The 20944-nt window shown below is 33.4% G+C and overlaps 1 protein-coding gene across 1 annotated transcript in view; it reads left to right on the top strand.

The window, feature by feature from the left end:
• The first annotated feature begins 6008 nt into the window (after positions 1-6008).
• LOC107745903 (protein eva-1 homolog C-like) overlaps positions 6009-20944 on the top strand; it is a 16361-nt gene continuing 1425 nt past the window's right edge. The window contains exons 1-5 of the mRNA XM_016559940.1: positions 6009-6197; positions 8339-8462; positions 9673-9825; positions 19937-20080; positions 20470-20530. Of these exons, the coding sequence (XP_016415426.1) occupies positions 6009-6197; positions 8339-8462; positions 9673-9825; positions 19937-20080; positions 20470-20530 (671 nt within the window). The remainder of the gene's footprint in view (positions 6198-8338; positions 8463-9672; positions 9826-19936; positions 20081-20469; positions 20531-20944) is intronic.

Raw genomic sequence — 20944 nt, 5'->3', positions numbered from 1 at the left:
TTATGAAATACGCCTATGAAATGTCCCCATAAAACAGTGAAACCTATGTGTGTGTGTGTCATATAGCACCTCAAAGCCCTGAGGAGATTTATTAAAATAGGACTAAATAAGATGAGTGTTGATGTGTAGAGAATAGTATATTCCTATAAAGCTCAGATCATCAGATTTTGGAAGAATTTGATAAGAGACTTTTGATTGCAAGGATCTTGGCCAGTCTGAGCACAGTTTGAGACACTTGTGAGTTCTCTTCTGAAACGTTTCTGAAAATTTGTATAACAGTGTAAATTTGCTGTCCCCTCAAAATAACTCAACACACAGCCATTAATGTCTAAACCGCTGGCCACAAAAGTGAGTACACCCCTAAGTGAAAATGTCCAAATTGGGCCCAAAGTGTCAATATTTTGTGTGGCCACCATTATTTTCCAGCACTGCCTTAACCCTCTTGGGCATGGAGTTCACCAGAGCTTCACAGGTTGCCACTGGAGTCCTCTTCCACTCCTCCATGACGACATCACGGAGCTGTCGTCAGTGTCACATGATCCATCAGAAATCATTCTAATATGCTGATTTACTGCTCAAGAAACATTTCTGATTATTATCAATGTTGAAAACAGTTATGCTGCTTTATATTTTTACGGAAACTGTGATACATTTTTAAAGGATTCTTTCATGCTAGGAAAGTTAAAAAGAACAGCATCTATTTTAAAATAGAAATGTAACATAAATGTCATTTTGATCAGTCACTTGTGATCAATTTAATGCATCCTTGCTGAATAAAAGTTTTAATTCTTAAATCAAAATCTCACTGACCCCAAACTTTGAAACTGTATTGAATAGTTGTAGTGTAGTGAAGTGTTTTAGTTTTTTCGAAGTCATAATATCAGCTTTAGTGTACAGAGTGTCCTCATTTAGATAATGAAGCAAATGTGCTTTAATACAGAGTGTTGTCCTTCATTTTTAAACCTCATTAATCTCGTTCATTATTGTATTTAGAGCTTTTTGTGGTGACTTTTCTGCATGGACTATTTGAGGTGTGTGTTCAGTTATTGTTTTAGCAAATCCATGTGGTGATGCTATAGTGCTGCAGAAATAATTATATATATATATATATATAGCTGATATATATTTCAGCTTTATCTGTTTCTCTCACTATCCAACATCATTTAACCCTGCAAGTAAAACACACAAGATGTTAAGCTTTGAGCATGGCCGAGTTAGCCTTTACTAATTGTAACTACAGCATGTTTTAAATGTTGCAGTGTATTCTGATTAGATAAATATTTGTGCATTATATTATCGCTCATGTTTATTATATGATGTTTTATTGGAGCAGAGCAGCTGAGATGAGTGGGAATGCTAATCTCTGATAACGCCTCTATCGGCTGTTGCACATCTTCTACAGATTCACATTTTTGACAAAGGAAAAGATAGATGATATCTATAGATGGATGCATAAATGAGCAGTGAGAGAAAGCAGCAGCAGAAAGAAGAGCAGGTCTCCTTCACAGCAGAGCTGGAGGAGAACAAGGAGCTTTTGTCCAGCTGATCACATCCTGATCCTTTAAAACACTCTTAAAGTAGTCATAGAATCGCTCTCTTTTTTCTTCACTTATATACTTTACTACACTCTGGTTTATTATTGTGTGTTGTTTCAGATTTACCTGCATTTAAACTGCACATACAAAAAAAACTCAACTGGTTGCTTTACATTTTCATTTAGTATTTTCTCTTAAAGTGACAGTACACCCAAAAGTGAAATTGCTGCCATCATTTACTTACACTCATGTCATTCCAACCCTGTTCGACTTTTGTTAATCTTCTAAACAAAATTAAGATATTTTTAATGAAACCTAAGACTTTTTGTCTCTCCATTGAAATATTAAATTTAGACTTTTATTCACGTATACAGTACGCACACGTATATAGATCATAACGCTTCCGTGTTTGCCATATGTGTAGGCTATGTATGGGTGTCAATCATTGTTTAGATTGTTTTAAAAAAAAAAGCCTAAATTAAATCAGTCCATCATATAAAGCCATTTTATCTCTTTACAAGCCTTGGATTAAACCATTTCATATGGATTTTTGGAGATATTTTTGGATCTTCGATTTTTATTTCACACATTTTTCTCTCCAGTTCAGCCAGACGATTAAATGACACAGCAAAAATAGTTTGTTCGGAAATCATTGCCGTTATGACGTCACAAATGTAAAAGGTACATGTGTATCACTAAAACTACAGGAACAACCTGTATTGGGGCTTTCTGGTGTTTGTTATTCTGCTGAACACCAAATCAAATGAATGAGAGAAATCATTTCATAAACAATATTTTAAAGAATGTTGGTTCAGTATAGTTACAAACATTCTGTTTGGTTCTTCATCTTCAAAACAGCGTTGGAAAGACATAATCAACATAAATGACGACAGAATTACAATTTTGGGGTGTACTGTCCCTTTAAGGTACTGTCCTTTAAATGATGAAATACAAATCATCATTTACTCACTGCTGCATGACAGTTCTTGCAGGGAAGAAAATAAGGTTTGAAACAATATAGTGAATCAATAACAATAGAATTTTGACATTATTTTGGGGTGAACTATTCCTTGAAAACACTAATATCTAATCTAAGCTCCTTCAGCTGATCTGTTTAATTTATTAGCAGCTACTAATCTCTATTGTAGTGCCATGTTGACGCACACTGTAGTGTGTTTCCTGTTCTCTGAGGTCACGTGAGGTCATCCCGAGTTTTTAAACGAAATCATCTTCTTATTTTGAGCTTTGCTGTGACCGCTGTCCATTTATTTGCGCAGTGTTTTCCTGCGAGCGTTCGCTGTGTGGTTTAGGGTGTGTTTGAGCTTCCTGATGGCTGGAGAGCTTCTCCTCACAGCTACATTCGGGTTTAGAGGGCATTCCTCCTCAATATCTGCTCTCTCATGTTAAACTCCGCTCTATAATTTTCCAAAAACATCACCGGCGGCAGTAGAGGCGCTTTAGTGCCGCTCCAGTGAGTCAAAGCTAAAGACTTTCTGAGGACTAAAAATGATTAGCCGCACCGCTTCGGCTTTTGGCACATTATGTGCACGTGTTAATTCAACTCACTCATTATTTAATCAGACTTTCAGAAAACATTTTTATTTAAAAGGGCAAAATATTCTCTTTATTAGATTATGACCAATGCATGTTGTTTTTTAATAAATGTATAAATTTCTGTTCAAAATAAATGAATCCTTTCATTCAGTAATAAGAATTTATCTAAATGTTACAAAAGCTTTGTACTTCAAATAAATGCTGTTTTATAACTTTCTATTCATCAAAGAATCCTGAAAAAAAAGAAGAAGCACAACTGTTGTCAACATTAATAATAATAATAATAAATGTTTCTTGAGCAGCAAATCAGCATATTAGAATGATTTCTGAAGGATCATGTGACACTGAAGACTGGAGTAATGATGCTGAAAATTCAGCTTTGATCACAGGAATAAATTACATTTTAACATAATATTCACATAGAAAACAGTTATTTTGAATTGTAATAATATTTCACAATATTACTGTTTTAATGTACTTGATGATCAAATAAATGCCGCCTTGGTGACACAGACACTTTTCAAAATCATTAAAAAAAAATCTTACTGACCCCAAACCTGTTTATATATGGTGGGTTTCTGGTTGTAGTTTCCGCTCCTGGTGAATGTTAAATGTTCAGAGAATGAAATATGCTGGATAGACACACACACACACACACACAGTTCACCTTTCACAAATAACACTGAACAGCGATCAGACAGACCGCTGGATTGTGTGTGAGGGTGCGTGTGTGTGCATGTGTTGCTGTGTTTATTGTGTTTTGCTTCACGTTACTCTGCAGACGTATGGAATTCAGCCGTCATCTCTCTCCACCAATCACAGCGCAGCATCATTTAAACAGAGGGGAAACTCCAGCACAACTAACACACACATACAAGTTTTCTGTCTTTTCTTACTGGCCGTCTCTCATCCAGCTTCTGTGTTTTAGGGCACTGGAAAGGTGGTAAATTACCCCTTTTTACCCCCTCAGATGATCACATGATTGAGCACGACTTGTCACTTCCACTTTTTCCACTTCATCCCCTTTTTAGGCTCTGCTCTGCAGCTTTCCCCGCTTTTCATACTATTTTTGCAGTATTTCATATGCATGCTTCATTTGCCAACATTTGCGGTATACAATGTGTAGCCCTGTATCCCACAATGCAATGCTCTCGACTTGACCTAGATCTGCTTCCACTGTGATTTGTAACGTCCTCTTGACTCACTGTTTGACATGAATTACAAAATTTGGATTAAATGCAATTATTTAAAAAAGTTGAACAACAACTAAATTATTATAATAACTGGGTTCCACGGTGGTATCTGTGCTGTTATTGGTAACTATGGTGAACTATTAAATATCATTTGCATGAACTAAAATAATGCTTAAATAAAATGATATACGAATATTAGATGGAAAAAACTCATCTTGAACAACGTAGACCTAATGAAATTAGTAGCCTTTGCAACTAAGTGAAATAAAATAAGTTTACATCAAAATACTAAAATTATTAAATATAAACGGAAATAAATAGAAATGAAAGCTAAATAGAAATATAAAAAACAAAAAGTAATAAAAGCACAACAAAAATGCTAAAACAAATGTAAAATGAAAATGTTATAAATATAAAAATAAAAGCTATTTCAAAATATTAATAAGTACTACAATATACTATGCTATTTCTTGCCATTTTGAATTTAAAAAATAATAATTTGAAAAGTCTGAATTGTGATATTCAAACTAACACAAAAACGTTTTTTAAAATTGCCTTGGTAACTAAGTGTAATAAAATATGTTTACGTTAAATTACTAAAATTATATAAATATAAATAAATATAAATTACAGCTAAAAAATGACAAAAGCACCACAAAATTGCTAACGCCTAAATTTAAAATATAAAAATAAAAGCTATGTATTGTGTTGTTTGCATTGAAAAGTGTACTAGTATTCCATTCCATTCCAGTTTTCCGAATGGAATACTAGAGTATGTCTTACTGCAATGCATTATAAACTATATTAATAGGATGTGCCATGCTAAACATTTCAAACCGTAATATTTAATGATCATAAATGTTGTTTAATTCCTTGAGTATGCCGTTTCAAACACACTCTCTCTCCATATTGATATGATATGATCCCTGCAGCAGTAGCTAGGTGTTTTGACCTGGTTTTATTCTCGTCTTCAGGTAAACCTCCACCTGAGCTGCTTTAGAGCGCTTCATATTGGTGTGATCGCTGGCCTAGAGGCCGCTCTCTGATCGGAGATCCCACGCAGGTGTTGTCTGTCGTTTGAACCGTGATTGGTGAAAGGAGCTGTCAATCAGAGGCTGGAATGTTGGCTTCTGTCCGAGAACAATAGCAGGAGGGATTGTGTTCGGAAAGCCTAAAGCTCTCGGAGGAATCCCGGGTGGATTGTACAGCATTCCTTTCATGAGCAGGAGAACAGGCCTTCTGTATTCCATGATTATTTCATTATTCATTCATTCGTTATGAATGCATTTGAGTAGCTTTGTGTGACATTTATCTGAGGCCGATTATAACACCACAACATTAAACACCATGCCGACCATGTTTATTTGCCTATTTTAAATATATATTGTAATGCTATTGTGCTTTTCAAAGCTCTTTTTCATCTTAAGCTCACATTTATGATTAGCATCTCTGTTTGAGATTAACACAAATTTTTTGGGTGGACTTTATCACTCTGACATCATATGATGCAGTTAGAATTGCGAGTTCATATTTCATGCAATTAAATGTCACAATTCTGACTTTTTTCTCAGAATTCTGACTTTTTGTTTCTAGCAATTCTGAGTATATATCTCACATTTCTGAGAAAAAAAAGTCAAAATTATCCTTCCCTTTCAAGGAAAGTCCGTTCACTCGGCCGCCATATTTGCAACGCCTCCGGGCAGCTCAAACAAGACCAAGCATCTAAATGAATGAGGGAACCCTGAAATCTCAAAAACTGCTCGCTAAACTCGCAATTAAATACATCACCGTCCAATCAGCTTTCTACGGCAGAACAGACCCCGCCCACTCACCTCAGTGCCCAAACCCTTATAGCAGTGCTGGACCACGCTCAGTGCATGACATCACTTCCTGTCATGTGTCCACATCCTTGCAGGTAAATATTGATAAGAGAAATAGAGATATTTAATCTTTACACCATCCAGTACTGTTATACTATTTATTAATATTTATTTTTTTTTATTTTAGTTTTCATATTAATTTTAGTTTACGTTTTAGTAATGTTATATATATATATATTTTTTTTTTAAAGCTAAGTCTTTTAGCTTTAATTTTTTATTTCAGTTTTTATGGTTAGTAATTTCGTTATGCACTTTTGTCGTCTTTTTTCAGTATTTCTATTTATCTTTCATTTTTATTTAAAATTTTAAGGATTGTAATTTTATTATGTGCTTTTGTTATTCTCTTATTTTTAAACATTTCTATTTATCTTTAATTTATTTCTTTATTTCAGTTTTTAAGGTTAGTCATTTTGTTACATTATTTTGTCATTTTATTACTTTTTAATATTTCTATTTAGTTTTCATTTATTTCTTATTTCATTTTTAAAGTTTTTGTAATTAGTTTTGTAATGAATAATTTTTTATTAGTTATTGTTTTTTTTAATATTTCTATTTAGCTTTAATTTACTTTTATTTCAGTTTTTAAGTTCCATTTTGTTTTTTGTCTTTTTGTTTTTTAATATTTCTGTTTAGCATTAATTTTTTATTTCAGTTTTTAAATTTGAGTAATTTTGATTTGTGCTTTTGTCATTTTATTAGAAATAGTTTTTTTTAAATAATTGTATTTGGCTTTAATTTATTTTTCATTTCAGTTTTAGTTTTGGTAACTTAAGTAAAACTTACATTTATTTTATTTCAGTTGCAACATTTCTTATATTCATGTACGTTTTTTTAAGTTTAAGTTTTTAATCAAATATGAATAATTTTATCTAATTTTAGCTTTAATTACCAGTAACAACACTGATTCCAGATGAATGAAAGTTCTGCCCTACATTTTTTTTCTTGTAGAATATTTTTGTGTCATACAAAAATACATCAAATTAAAGAAGTAAAAGGGTTTCTTATGAAACATATGAAAGTTCTTCATATATTTCACTCTATGTGTGTAGCACAGTATATTAATTAGTGGTTAAACGGATCGTAGTTGATCCGTGATCCGTACAGACCAAGCCCCACGGTTCGGCACGCATGTGATCCGTGGATTAATTGCAAAATTTAACCGTAATATAGTATAAGTTTATAATTTGTTCGTAATTACACAAGCAAGCGAATTTTAAACAATTCCAGAGAGAAAAGGCGAAGGGAACTCGATTCGTTATTCACGCGCTGTTCTCTACGTGCACAGCCGCACACACAGCGCATGTGATCCGAACCGTGAGATTTGTGATCCGTTGAACCACTAATATTAATAATAAGGCTGTATTTTGTTTTTGTGCATTAAATGTGTTTAATATCCAAACATAGCTGATGAAGGTGTGTGTGACTCTGATTTACGTGGCAGTAGCTCTTTTGAACTGCAGCGTCTCTGACAGCACACACACGCGTGATTTACGCTTACACGCTCGCTAAAACCACACACTATAAACACACGCTATAAACACACACATGTACAGCACTGTGTGCCGGAGTAAAATTACAGTCTGTGTGTTTTTGTGCCCGGAGGGAAGGAATCTACTGCGGGAAAAATGAAAGCCATGGAATGCATGTACCTAAATGAAAGCATTCTGTCTGTCTGGATCTGTCTGTCTGTCTGGATCTGTCTGTCTGTCTGGATCTGTTTGGGTCTGTCTGTCTGGATCTGTCTGGGTCTGTTTGTCTGTCTGTATCTGTCTGTCTGTCTGTCTGGATCTGTCTGGGTCTGTTTGTCTGTCTGGATCTGTCTGTCTTTCTGTCTGTCTGTCTGTCTGTCTGTCTGTCTGTCTGTCTTGATCTGTCTGTCTGTCTGTCTTGATCTGTCTGGGTCTGGATCTGTCTGTCTGTCTGTCTCTCTGGATCTGTCTGTCTGTCTGTCTGTCTGGATCTGTCTGGGTCGGTCTGTCTGGATCTGTCTGGGTCTGTCTGTCTGTCTGTCTGGATCTGTCTGTCTGTCTGTCTCTCTGAATCTGTCTGTCTGTCTGGGTCTGTATGTCTGTCTGTCTGTCTGTCTGGATCTGTCTGTCTGTCTGGATCTGTCTGGGTCTGTCTGTCTGGATCTGTCTGGGTCTGTCTGTGTATGGATCTGTCTGTCTCTCTGCAGAAGATGCTGGATGAATGTGAGGACAGGAGGAGATGTCATGTTCTTGTCAACAGTCGTTTGTTTGGGACGGACCCCTGTCCCACCGTCAGCAAATACCTCAGTGTGCGGTACAAGTGCAGGCCGAGTGAGTCTCACACACACACACACACACACACACACACACACAGATTATTGTGTTCTGGTAGCTGAGCAGAGAGAAATCTGTCCACTTCTGTTCTGCCTCTCATGCAGGTCTGAGAAATAAAACTCTGCACTTCAGTTACGGGTCACTGTGTCTGTTAAAGCTCTACAGATGCACAGATGGGCTCGGTTTAAAGTCGAGTTGAAATGAAAATGGGACTTTTATTTAAAGGAAAAATTGAAATCGCATCATATGACCCCTTTAAAACATGTTCCTTTCAGCTGATGTCACCATATTATTCATGATAAAATGGATAAGAAGTTCTGCCCAGTGTTGTTTTAGTATAACTGAAATACTATTATGTTCTTTTAAAAAGACATTTTGAATGGTTTTCCATTTTCATTTTCATTTTAGTAATTTTGTTGTGTGCTTTTCTCATTTTTATTAATTATTGTTGTTTTTTATATGACTATATCGTTTTTTTCAGTTTTGGTTGATTTTATTAGTTATTGTTTTTTTGTATAGTTTTATTTTATGTTAATATTTATTTTTTTACTTTATTTGTTATTTCAGTTTTTAAATTTTAGTAATTTTTTAGATATTGTTTTTTAATATTTATATTAAGCTTTTTTTCTATAAAATATTTTTTCATTTTGTTTTGTGCTTTTGTCATTTTATTAGGTTTTTTTTTTGTTTATTTATTATAATTTTTTTTATTATTATGACTATATAGTTGTTTCAGTTTTAGCTGTTTTAATACATAAAGTTAATGAAAATGAGAAATGTTGCTTTGGCAACTTGCTGAAATAAAATAAATTTAAGTATTTTTAATATTTTATTTCAGTTAATGTTTAGCTCACTATAATAACCCTGGTCCAGCCCTATGTATTTTTCGTTATATAAGCTGTTTCGCATATAAATGCATCAAATTACGGTTGCCAAGAATGATTACAAATACAGTAAAAACAGTGATCAAATAAATGCAGCTTTAGTGAGCATAAGAGGCTTCTTTCAAAAACAACAAAAATCTTTATGATTCCAAACTTTTTTTAGTGTATTTGATAAAAAAAAAATGCAGTAATAATTTTTTTATTAAAACAATAATTTTGTGAAATATTATTACAATTTAAATGAACTGTTTATTTAATGTATTTTAAAAGTAAAACGAGTCATGAATAGTGTTTTGCTATGACTGTGTGTTTTCTCTCTGTAGGTGAGTATAAGAGTAAAGTGGTGTGTGAAGGCGAGCGCTTGCGGTTGGGCTGTAAGACAGGGATGCAAATCGCGGTTTATTCGGCTATGTTTGGCCGCACACAGCAGGGAACGCTGGAATGTCCTCCACACCACCGGAGGGCACCGTCTGTCGGTAAGAACTCAGACTTCATCAGGTTCAGCTGTAAAATAATGACAATTATGCTACTTTACACTATCAAGACCTCAAGTGAGATTTCTTTTTAAATGTCTTTTTTGCAAACTCTCTATCTCTATCAGCTCTATCATTGTGGAAAAACCCTGTTGGATTTGGGTTTAGGCTAGTTCCAGTCTCAAACTGCTCATGGACTGTTTATTGACTTTCTAATGAAGGTTACACAAAGATGGCAATCATTAAATGACTAAATCTGATCAAAAGCTCCAATCTGACTGGATTTTGTGCTGTTTTCAAGAGTCAGAAATTTGAACATGTAATAAAAATAAATGCATGTATGTACTTATTTATATTTATTTATTTGTATTATATTATTTACTTTTCAGAATTGGTAAATCGAACATACCAAGCAGTTATATATAAGTAATATAATATAAATTAATTATTAAATACATTAATATAAATAGTATTATGTATTAAAATTCATATGTATTTAAATTACAAAAGGTTCAAACGCTCACTGATGCTCCAAAAGGAAAAACGATGCATTAAGAGCCTGGGTGTGAAAACTTTTTGAATTTGAAGATCAGGGTAACTGTATCTTATTTTGTCTTCTGGGAAACATCTTCTTCAGCTTCTGGCAGTACCAAATGAAAAAATATGATATTTAGGCAAAATAAGAAAAATGTACACATCTTCATTCTGTTCAAAAGTTTTCACCCCCCTTCTGGAGCATCAGAGAGAGTTTGAACCTTCTGTAATAGTTGCATATGTGTCCCTCAGTCGTCCTCAGTGTGAAAAAATGGATCTCAAAATCATACAGTCATTGTTGGAAATGGTTCAAATGCACAAAATGCTGGAAAACCAAAGAATTAGTGGGACCTGAAAGATTTTTCTGAAGAACAGCAGACAGTTTAACTGTTCAGGACAAACAAGGGACTCATAAACAACTATCACTAAACAAAAAAACCCAGCTGTGGATCATTCAGGTAACAACACAGTATTAAGAATCAAGGGGATGTAAACTTTTGAACGGGGTCATTTTTATAAATTCAACTATTATTTTCTCTTGTGGACTATATGTAAACATCTTTTAAGTGAAATATCTTATTCAGGTCAGTACTAAATAAACAATAACATGCATTTTGTATGATCCCTCTTATTTTGGTAAAATAATTAACATTTTGCAGATTCCGCAAGGTGTATGTGAAAGTTTGACTTCAACTGTAAATATCTATCTATATCTATATCTATATCTATATATCTTCTTTTTTTTTTTTAAAGCTGAAGTTGATAATTTTGCAAGATGTTTTATCATTTTACAAGACAGAATGTGATCATTTTTTAACGTAAATCTTTTGACGTCAGCCTGTTTGGATTAAGAAACAACCTCTTATTAACAACCTCTTATGCAATTACCCAAGCGTCTTCAACACACACACACACACACACACACACACACACACACACACACAGAAACACAGATCCTACAGCACCTGTGTAAATGTGAATGACATCACGTCATGTCAGTTGTTTGGTTTCACGGCTTCATTTCTCCTGTTTCTACATGTTTCGGTTTGTATCTGTGTGTGTGTGTGGAATATGTCTCGTTGTTACTGTTCCAGCATCAAAGCTGAAAGCCATGCTGTTTGTGGCATGGGTGTGTATCTGAGGGGTTCTGGTTCACCAGGAACATGCTTGAATTCAAGGAAACTTCTGGAATGTGTGGGAGGAAATTTGGTCAAAACGTCACTCTCTTTTTGTCTTGAGATGAGTAGCAGCTAATCTCATCTCCTCTTACACTCCTGGAGGCTGTGTGTGTGTGTGTGTTTGTGTTTGTGTGTGTGTGTGTGTGTGTGTGTGTGTGTGAGTGAGAGTGTGTGTGTATGTGTGTGTGTATGTGTGTGTTCATATCAACTCACTGCACACCCACACAGCTGAGGTGGACACGTTTGGCTCCAGGTCGACTCTTTTCTCAGTGTTTGTGATGTGGTTAGTGTTGTTTTTGTGGGTGTGTTACAGTAAATGTGTTTTGTTAGTAGATAATGAGGTTGAGACCTGTATTTACATCATTTAGTGACAGGTTGGATGTTCTGATTGGCTGTTATTGTGTCGTGTGAGACATTTTCACCTTCAGTGTGCAGACACAGATTGATTTGTTGAAGTACAGCGAATTTGGCACAAAGAGACTTTTAATCATAGGTAAGGCTGTTATTATAGGTAAAATTATACTATATTATAGGTAAAGTGTTATGACGACATTCACCATCGTATACAGTATCAAGTCTGCTTGTTTTTCCCCCCCTTTTGTCTTTGCTTGGCAAAATGCAGCAATAAATAAGAGCTTTTTGTGAGTGTGTGTGTGTGTGTGTGTGTGTGTGTGTGTGTGAGTGTGTGAGTGTGTGTTTGTGTTTGTGATTGTCTGTGTGTCGGTGTCTAACCTGATAGAACTGGAGAGGATCTGCAAGGAGGAATGGCAGAGGATCGCCAAATCCAGGTGTGAAAAACTTGTTGCGTCTTTCCCAAAAAGACTCATGGCTGTATTAGATCAAGAGGGTGCTTCTACTAAATACTGAGCATTTTTCAGTTTTTCTTTTTTAATAAATCTGCAAAGATGTCAACAATTCTGTGTTTTTCTGTCAATATGGGGTGCTGTGTGTACATTAATGAGGAAAAAAAATTAACTTAAATGACTTTAGCAAATGGCTGCAATATAACAAAGAGTGAAAAATTTAAGGGGGTCTGAATACTTTCCGTACCCACTGTATATATACATTTGATTATTACAAGTTTATAGTTTATTTTAATTCTAATTCATTAAAAAAAACATAAAAAATTAGAACTAATTTATTTGTGATCCAGACTGTACAAATATATATATATATATATATATATACAGTATGTGTGTGTGTGTGTGTGTGTGTGTGTGTATATATATATATATAGTTATATTACAGTACATTACATTATAATAATTGAATTTAATCTTATATAATTATTCCAAGTGATCCAGAAAGTTTAAATAAACTATCATAAAAATATATTCTAGAATTTATTAAACACTAGAGGTCCTTCATTTTAATTGTAATTAATTTTATCTTAATTTTTAGTAATTTTGTTTTATAGTTAAAAACAAGTTTGAGTTTGAGTTTATTCAATTAGTAGTTTTAGCACTTTAAACTTATGTTAGTTAATTGCCAAGACAACAATTTCTTTTTCTTCTTATATGATGATATATATTTTCTTATATTTTCATTTTTAGTTTTCATCTAATATTTATATTTATAAATTTATATTCATTTTATTTCAAAGAACAAAAATGTTTTTAATAGTTTTGTCTTTAGTTTTTTTTTTAACAATGACAACACCAGTTAAAGGAACAGAAATATTGTTAATGATATTTTCCACTTTTTGGTGAACATGTTAGCTAGCAGTCTGTTAGTCCCTTCACTGACACACCTTCTCCATCCTGCCAGCTCTAATCTGATTGGCTGACTTTGTGCAATTTCCTGAAATAAAAGCATGATTAGTCCAGTGGGAAATGAAGTGGTGTGAACAAGACACAGCCAATGCTTTTGAGAATCACATAACCTGCAGATTGTCAGGATATAGCGGCTTCAAACCTCTCAAATTCAGAAGAAAAGCAGCACTGAAATAGCATGTGTGTGTGTGTGTGTGTGTGAGCGTGTGAGCATGTGTGTGTGTGTGTGTGTGAGTGTGTGAGCGTGTGAGAGTGAGTGAGTGAGTGAGTGAGTGAGTGAATGTGTGTGTGTGTGTGTGGGCGGGCGAGAGAAAACACCAGCCTCTTAAGCAGCGCTTGACTAATCACTCTGACACTGGACTCTGTGACGGGGTTAATGGGGTCTGTTTTTCTCTCTGGACGTCCCGTCTCTGTTTCACCAGAAGCTGCTCAAGAACCTCCATCTGTGAGAGTTAAAGGTCATTAAAGCCATTAAAACTAAATCAGTCAGAACTTACAGACTGATAGACTTCAAAATTGGATTTGATTTGAGTGAAACTGAATATTCAGCAGGAACTGATTTTTTGTTATACATCAGAATTCGATTTGAATATGAAACGTGAGCTACGATAATATTGATAAATTTTTTCATCATCCACACAGCCTTTGTTACATCTTTGTTGCATTTTCTCTAGAATTATTTCCAGAATATTTTTTATATTTAGAACAATGTACACAATAAGACTTTTTTTTATTATTATCAATTTTGAAAAAAAAAAATCACAGTATATTTGTTATTATTGCGCATTATACTACACAATACTATTTTTCTCTTTTTTTCATAATTTTTCCTAATATTTTTTCAAATGTTCCAGTAATTTTAATCACTTAAATTTAATTTTTTTCAGAGAATAACTATAAATATAGAGTATCAATGACAATAATTTTACTAATTATGTTATGAATTTAATATCTCCATCTTAATACTATATATAAACTACTGTTCAAAATTTTGGGGTCGGTAAGATTTTTAAACATTTTTGAAAGAAGTCTCTTCTGCTCACCAAGGCTGCATTTATTTGATCAAAAATGCAGTAAAATTGTGAAATATTATTACAATTTAAAATAACTGTTTCCTATTTTAATAAATTTAAATTATATATATTTAAGTTATACTATTTTTAAAATAATTTTAATTACACTATTCTTTTCTTTTTTTTTACAAATCTCTTCTGCTCACTAAGACTGCATATATTATTTGATCAAAAATGCAGTAAAATTGTGAAATATTATTACAATTTAAAATAACTGTTTCCTATTTTAATGTGTTTTAAAATGTGATTTATTTCTGTGATCAAAGCTGAATTTTCAGCATAATTTCTCCAGTCTTCAGTGTCACATGATCTTCAGAAATCATTCTAATATGCTGATTTGCTGCTCAAGAAACATTTCTGATTATTATCAGTGTTGAAAACAGTTGTGCTGCTTCATATTTTTGTGGAAACAGGACTCTTTGATGAATAGAAAGTTCAAAAGAACAGCGTTTATTTAAAACAAAAATCTTTTATAACATTAGAAATGTCTTTACTGTGACTTTTGATCAGTTTATAATGCATCACTGCTTAATGAAAGTATAATTATATATAATTTATATACTGTATAAAATATAATTTCTTTTGAAGATAGTGTACTTTGCTCTAACACCTCGCAGAAACACAAAGTTCACGTCCTCCATGTGTTTCTGTACAGTTCCCACGCCTCATATTTACCGCATCCAGAGCTGTAAACTCAGATTTGTCCGTGATGGAGGACTGAAAGTGACCCCGGGGTTTTTCTCTCACCAGAACTAGATCTGCAGTGCGGTGTCAGAAGAAGCGTTAGATCCGGGTCTGTCATAAGAGAGGCGATGTATCCCAGCGGCACAGTAAATAGTTTCTTCAGCTTTAACTTTGACAGCATCGGCTGGTTATACTGTTCATAAATCAGATCTCTACCAGCGAGCCGCTCTCTGTTTACGAACACGACTCCGTGACCTTTGACCTCTGACATTAGTTCAAGCCATTAGTCGTGAGGTGACGACGTGTCTCCGCTCCTCAGATCTTCAGTGACTGATGCTTGGAGCTGAACTCATGCTTAGTGTTAATGGATCTGTAAGTGTGCCGTCTCTCTCTCTCTCTCTCTCTCTCTGGGTGTTCTGTGTCACTTCTGTGTTTCTCTCACTGGTTCTGGTCTAATTCTGACCCATTCAGACTTTCTTTATTAACCTCTAACTAGTGGACAGATGTATTTTTACCAATGAGGGGCTGTAGGTGATGAACTTTGACCTTTCTCATAATTTTGTGTGATTGTTCTCTTTATATGTCATTGTGTTTATGAGCACAGATTACACCTAGAAAATTTAAATTTTATTATTAAAAGTTTATAGTTTATTTTAATTCTAATTCATTAAAAAAAAACATAACAAATTAGAACAAATTTATTTGTGATCCAGACTGTACAAATATATATATACAGTGGGTACGGAAAGTATTCAGACCCCCTTAAATTTTTCACTCTTTGTTATATTGCAGCCATTTGCTAAAATCATTTAAGTTAATTTTTTTTCCTCATTAATGTACACACAGCACCCCATATTGACAGAAAAACACAGAATTGTTGACATTTTTGCAGATTTATTAAAAAAAAAAAACTGAAATATCACATGGTCCTAAATATTCAGACCCTTTGCTCAGTATTTAGTAGAAGCACCCTTTTGATCTAACACAGCCATGAGTCTTTTTGGGAAAGATGCAACAAGTTTTTCACACATGGATTTGGGGATCCTCTGCCATTCCCTCTTGCAGATCCACTCCAGTTCTGTCAGGTTGGATGGTAAACATTGGTGGACAGCCATTTTTAGGTCTCTCCAGAGATGCTCAATTGGGTTTAAGTCAGGGCTCTGGCTGGGCCATTCAAGAACAGTAACAGAGTTGTTGTGAAGCCACTCCTTCGTTATTTTAGCTGTGTGCTTAGGGTCATTGTCTTGTTGGAAGGTAAACCTTCGGCCCAGTCTGAATGTGTGTGTGTGTGTGTGTGTGTGTGTATATATATATATATAGTTATATTACAGTACATTACATTATAATAATTGAATTTAATCTTATATAATTATTCCAAGTGATCCAGAAAGTTTAAATAAACTATCATAAAAATATATTCTAGAATTTATTAAACACTAGAGGTCCTTCATTTTAATTGTAATTAATTTTATCTTAATTTTTAGTAATTTTGTTTTATAGTTAAAAACAAGTTTGAGTTTGAGTTTATTCAATTAGTAGTTTTAGCACTTTAAACTTATGTTAGTTAATTGCCAAGACAACAATTTCTTTTTCTTCTTATATGATGATATATATTTTCTTATATTTTCATTTTTAGTTTTCATCTAATATTTATATTTATAAATTTATATTCATTTTATTTCAAAGAACAAAAATGTTTTTAATAGTTTTGTCTTTAGTTTTTTTTTTAACAATGACAACACCAGTTAAAGGAACAGAAATATTGTTAATGATATTTTCCACTTTTTGGTGAACATGTTAGCTAGCAGTCTGTTAGTCCCTTCACTGACACACCTTCTCCATCCTGCCAGCTCTAATCTGATTGGCTGACTTTGTGCAATTTCCTGAAATAAAAGCATGATTAGTCCAGTGGGAAATGAAGTGGTGTGAACAAGACACAGCCAATGCTTTTGAGAATCACATAACCTGCAGATTGTCAGGATATAGCGGCTTCAAACCTCTCAAATTCAGAAGAAAAGCAGCACTGAAATAGCAACATATTAAAGATTTGAAGTACTTTCACTAAATGATATAATTATAGGGCATTTTTAAAGTCAAGTATGTTTTAAGAGAACATGCTGTGTGTTTATGTGATCATGTTGCCATCTGCTTGTTGTGAGCGGCGGCTGCAGTTTCATCTTCCCCTGCAGAGTCCATGAAATCAAGTGTTAGAGACACAATGACGGGCGGACAACAAGCCCAAACATGAACACACACACACGTCTGGTATGGTCTGTCTGCAGAGAGCAGAATCTGTTCGATGTTCATCAGTCTGGCTTCATTGTTCTGTGTGTGCGAAAGTAAAACATGTTCAGAGAGTTCAAACCCTTTAGGGAAACATTTCATTTATTCAGAGCTGTGACGGTACCACTCGTTCATACTAGGGTTATTATTATTATAGTAAACTAAAGCTAAAAAAAAAATAAATAAATAAAATAACTAATAACCAAAATAAACTTTAACTGAAATAAAATTAAAATAAAAAATCTATTTTATTTCAGCTAGTTGCCAAGTTTTACTTTATCGCAATGTACTAAAGTAACTAAAACTTAAAATAAAAATTAAAAACTGTATACACATATTTAAAAACATAATAAATGACAAACACAGCAATATTACTAAAACTTAAAGAAAAGTTCAAATGAAATTGAAAAATAGTAATAGCCATACTAGTTAAAGTATAATAATATATTCAGTGATACTAACTTTTTTTTGGTAATTTTGTGATGTGCTCTTGTCATTTTTATTCAGTTTTTAAATATTTCGAAATAGTTCTAATTTGTTCCTTTCAGTTCATTTTTCACTTTATTTTCTTTCAGTTATTTGTAGTTTTTCAGTTAATTTCGGTTTTATTTTTAGTTCGGTTAGTAATTTTATTCATTTGTAATTTTCTTTATGCTTAAGTTTTTGTCATCTAATATAAATATTTAATTTTATTTCAATGTATGATTTCAATGATTTTGCTTAGTTTTAGCTAAAGTTTTAGTTTTAGTTAGCGATAGCTACACAGTTTAACATGATATACTAAAATAACTACAACTGAAACTGAAATAAAAAATTAAAAACCTGATTAAATGACAATTACTAAAACTTCAAGAAAAATTGAGATGAAATTCAAAAATAGAAAAATAACAAGTAATTCAAACTGTAAGAACTATAATAGTATTTCAATTATACTAATTTGTTTTACTAATTTTATGTGCTTTTGTCATTCTTTAGATTTATATTTCTAAATAGCTTTTTTTTTTTATTTTAGTTATATTTTCAGAACCAATAATTCAGACTTTTCAACTCAATACTAAAATAACACTGGTTCATAGTTGAACCAGAATTTGCTGGCAACATTGTGTCTTGAAATGACAAATTCTCCAGTTGATAACATTCAGGAACATCTTCAATTGGAGCAATGATGTCTAAGTGAAGCAAACACTGATTTTTTTGTCAGTCAGTAGAAGTCTATAGTGTGTGTGTGTGTGTGTGTGTGTGTGTGTGTGTGTGTGTGTGCTGAGCTCTCACCTGACGTGTCATGTGTCCACATCGCTCATCCACCACTTGCTCTGGGAGACATGTGATGGTGAGGAATTTTAAAATACAAAATAAAATAATGGCACACGTCCCCTTGTGAAAAAGAAGTGCACTTTAGCATACTTTTAAAAAAAGTACTTAATAAGGAAATAATATATATATATATTATAATATAATAAATCTTTTCATGTGTTGCTTTTAATTATTTATTTATGGCTAAAATAACAGTAAACAATGAAAGTATCGTATGCTCATGTTGTTTATTAATAAATAAAAAAATTAGAAACAAAATATTTTACAACAAAAATATTTAAAATTGGATAATAATAAGGCTTTTTATGTGTTGCTTGCTTCTAAAGATTTATTTTATGACTACAACAACAGAAATATTCTGAAAGTATTGTTTATTAATATCTAAATTAATAAATAAAATAGTAAATGAATATGATAATATATTATAAAATAAATATTAATTACAAGTAAAAAAAAAAAATTCTATATATTTTAATTAAAACAAACAATATTTAAAAATTTATAAAAAAGGCTTTTTGTTTGTTGCTGTTAATGATTTATTTTATGGTTAAATAACAGAAAACACTGAATGTATTGTTTACTCATGTCTTTAAATAAATAAATAAATAAAATAATTGTAGTTAGATCAAAACATATTTAAAATGTATTATATCATAAAGTTTTTGTTGTTTTGCTTTTAATAATTTATTTTATGGCTAAAATAACAGAAAACATTGTAAACCAGAGTATTGTTATGAAATTGAAATTATTTGCCTGTTTTCTGTCAAATTTCTCCCAAATGAAAAATATCCGACAGCCTTTAATATTTTTTGTAATCTGCCCTAAATTATGAACATTTCACTCATGTCACATTTTGAATTTCAATGCATTAAAATGTATAAGGGAAAAATAGTAAAATGCCGCTAAATTGATCTTCAGTTGCATTTTCTCAGCTATTTTGTATCAGGTTTATTCTTAGAATTACCCAAACACAAACTATTCTCAAATCACCTGTTCTGTGTTGCTTGAATATGATTTTATGTAATTACAGTAAAGCACATGAATAAATCTACAGAGCTGTGAGACAGTGTGTTTGAACACTAGAGGGCAGTGATCCTTTACAGCAGTACTATCCAGGAGTTCTCGTGTGTGTGTGTGTGTGTGTGTGTGGGTGAGTGAGTGAGTGACTGAGTGAGTGAGTGAGAGAGAGAGAAAGAGAGAGTTATACTATCTGTGGTGTGTGTGTGTGTGTGTGTGTGTGTGCTGAGCTCTCACCTGACGTGTCATGTGATTCCAGACTGCTCGTCAGATGTGGCTCTGCAGGTGATGACATCACGTTGCCAGGGGAAACGCTCTTGTGTGGTCCGCGCCTCGACACAAGAGTTCGGCGACCCCTGTTACCGCGGCACCCGCAAATACCTTAGCATCATACACACCTGCGGTGAGTTACACACCTCAACACAGCATCCTCACACACCTTCAGTGACTACACTACACTGAGCAACGGCTCAAACCATATCTGAGCACTCATAATTAAAAATAAAATAAAAAAGGTGTTATTATAAAGTGATGGAGATATTTTTGATTGCTTAATTGATTTGGCATTAGAACAAAAATACTTAAAATGTATAATATATAAATTTATGTGTGTGTGTGAGTGTGTGAGTGTGTGAGTGTGTGTGTGTGTGTTAATTATTAGAAACCAGTTCAAACCTCTATATAAAATCTAGTTTATAACGTAGAGTTAGAGGTTTGTTCAGATCACTAACCCTCACTAAGTGTGTGAGTATGATCATTGCAGTCATACTGTGTGTGTTGATGGTTCTGCAGGGTTTCTGGTTCCTGTCAGTCCAAAAGCCACCTCCAGACCAGACATCAGAACCATTCATCTGTCTGTCCAAATACATGTCGCACACTATAAAGAGTCGTGTTTCTGTACTTTCACAAATTGTTATTACTGCAGTCATGGTTATGGTGTTTGGGAAGCGTGTGGTTTGGTTGTGAAAACAGACAGAGAGCGGTGTGTTTGTTTAAGAGCAGATATCAGCTGGGCTGTGATTTCAGATGGAAAACCAGACTCATATGTTCATGTGTGAGTGATCGTGATGATTTAATGATGTCCATCGCATCACATATAATCATAGAATCTAGTTTTTCGGCGGTTAGGATGCTGCAGTGAGATAAAAACAAGTTTCTCGGCTTCCTGTGCGTCTGACTTGGCGTGTGTTTCTGCTTCAAATCAGATGAATGTGGTTTGTTTTTTGTAAGATTGAATGCAGGTTTTCTAGGTGATTGAATGTCAGTC

This window comes from Sinocyclocheilus rhinocerous, unplaced genomic scaffold, assembly GCF_001515625.1.
Source record: "Sinocyclocheilus rhinocerous isolate Xijiao unplaced genomic scaffold, SAMN03320098_v1.1 scaffold228, whole genome shotgun sequence".
Classification (NCBI taxonomy): domain Eukaryota; kingdom Metazoa; phylum Chordata; class Actinopteri; order Cypriniformes; family Cyprinidae; genus Sinocyclocheilus; species Sinocyclocheilus rhinocerous.
Note: the sequence above shows the minus strand (reverse complement) of the source record. Positions and strands in the feature narration are given on the sequence as shown.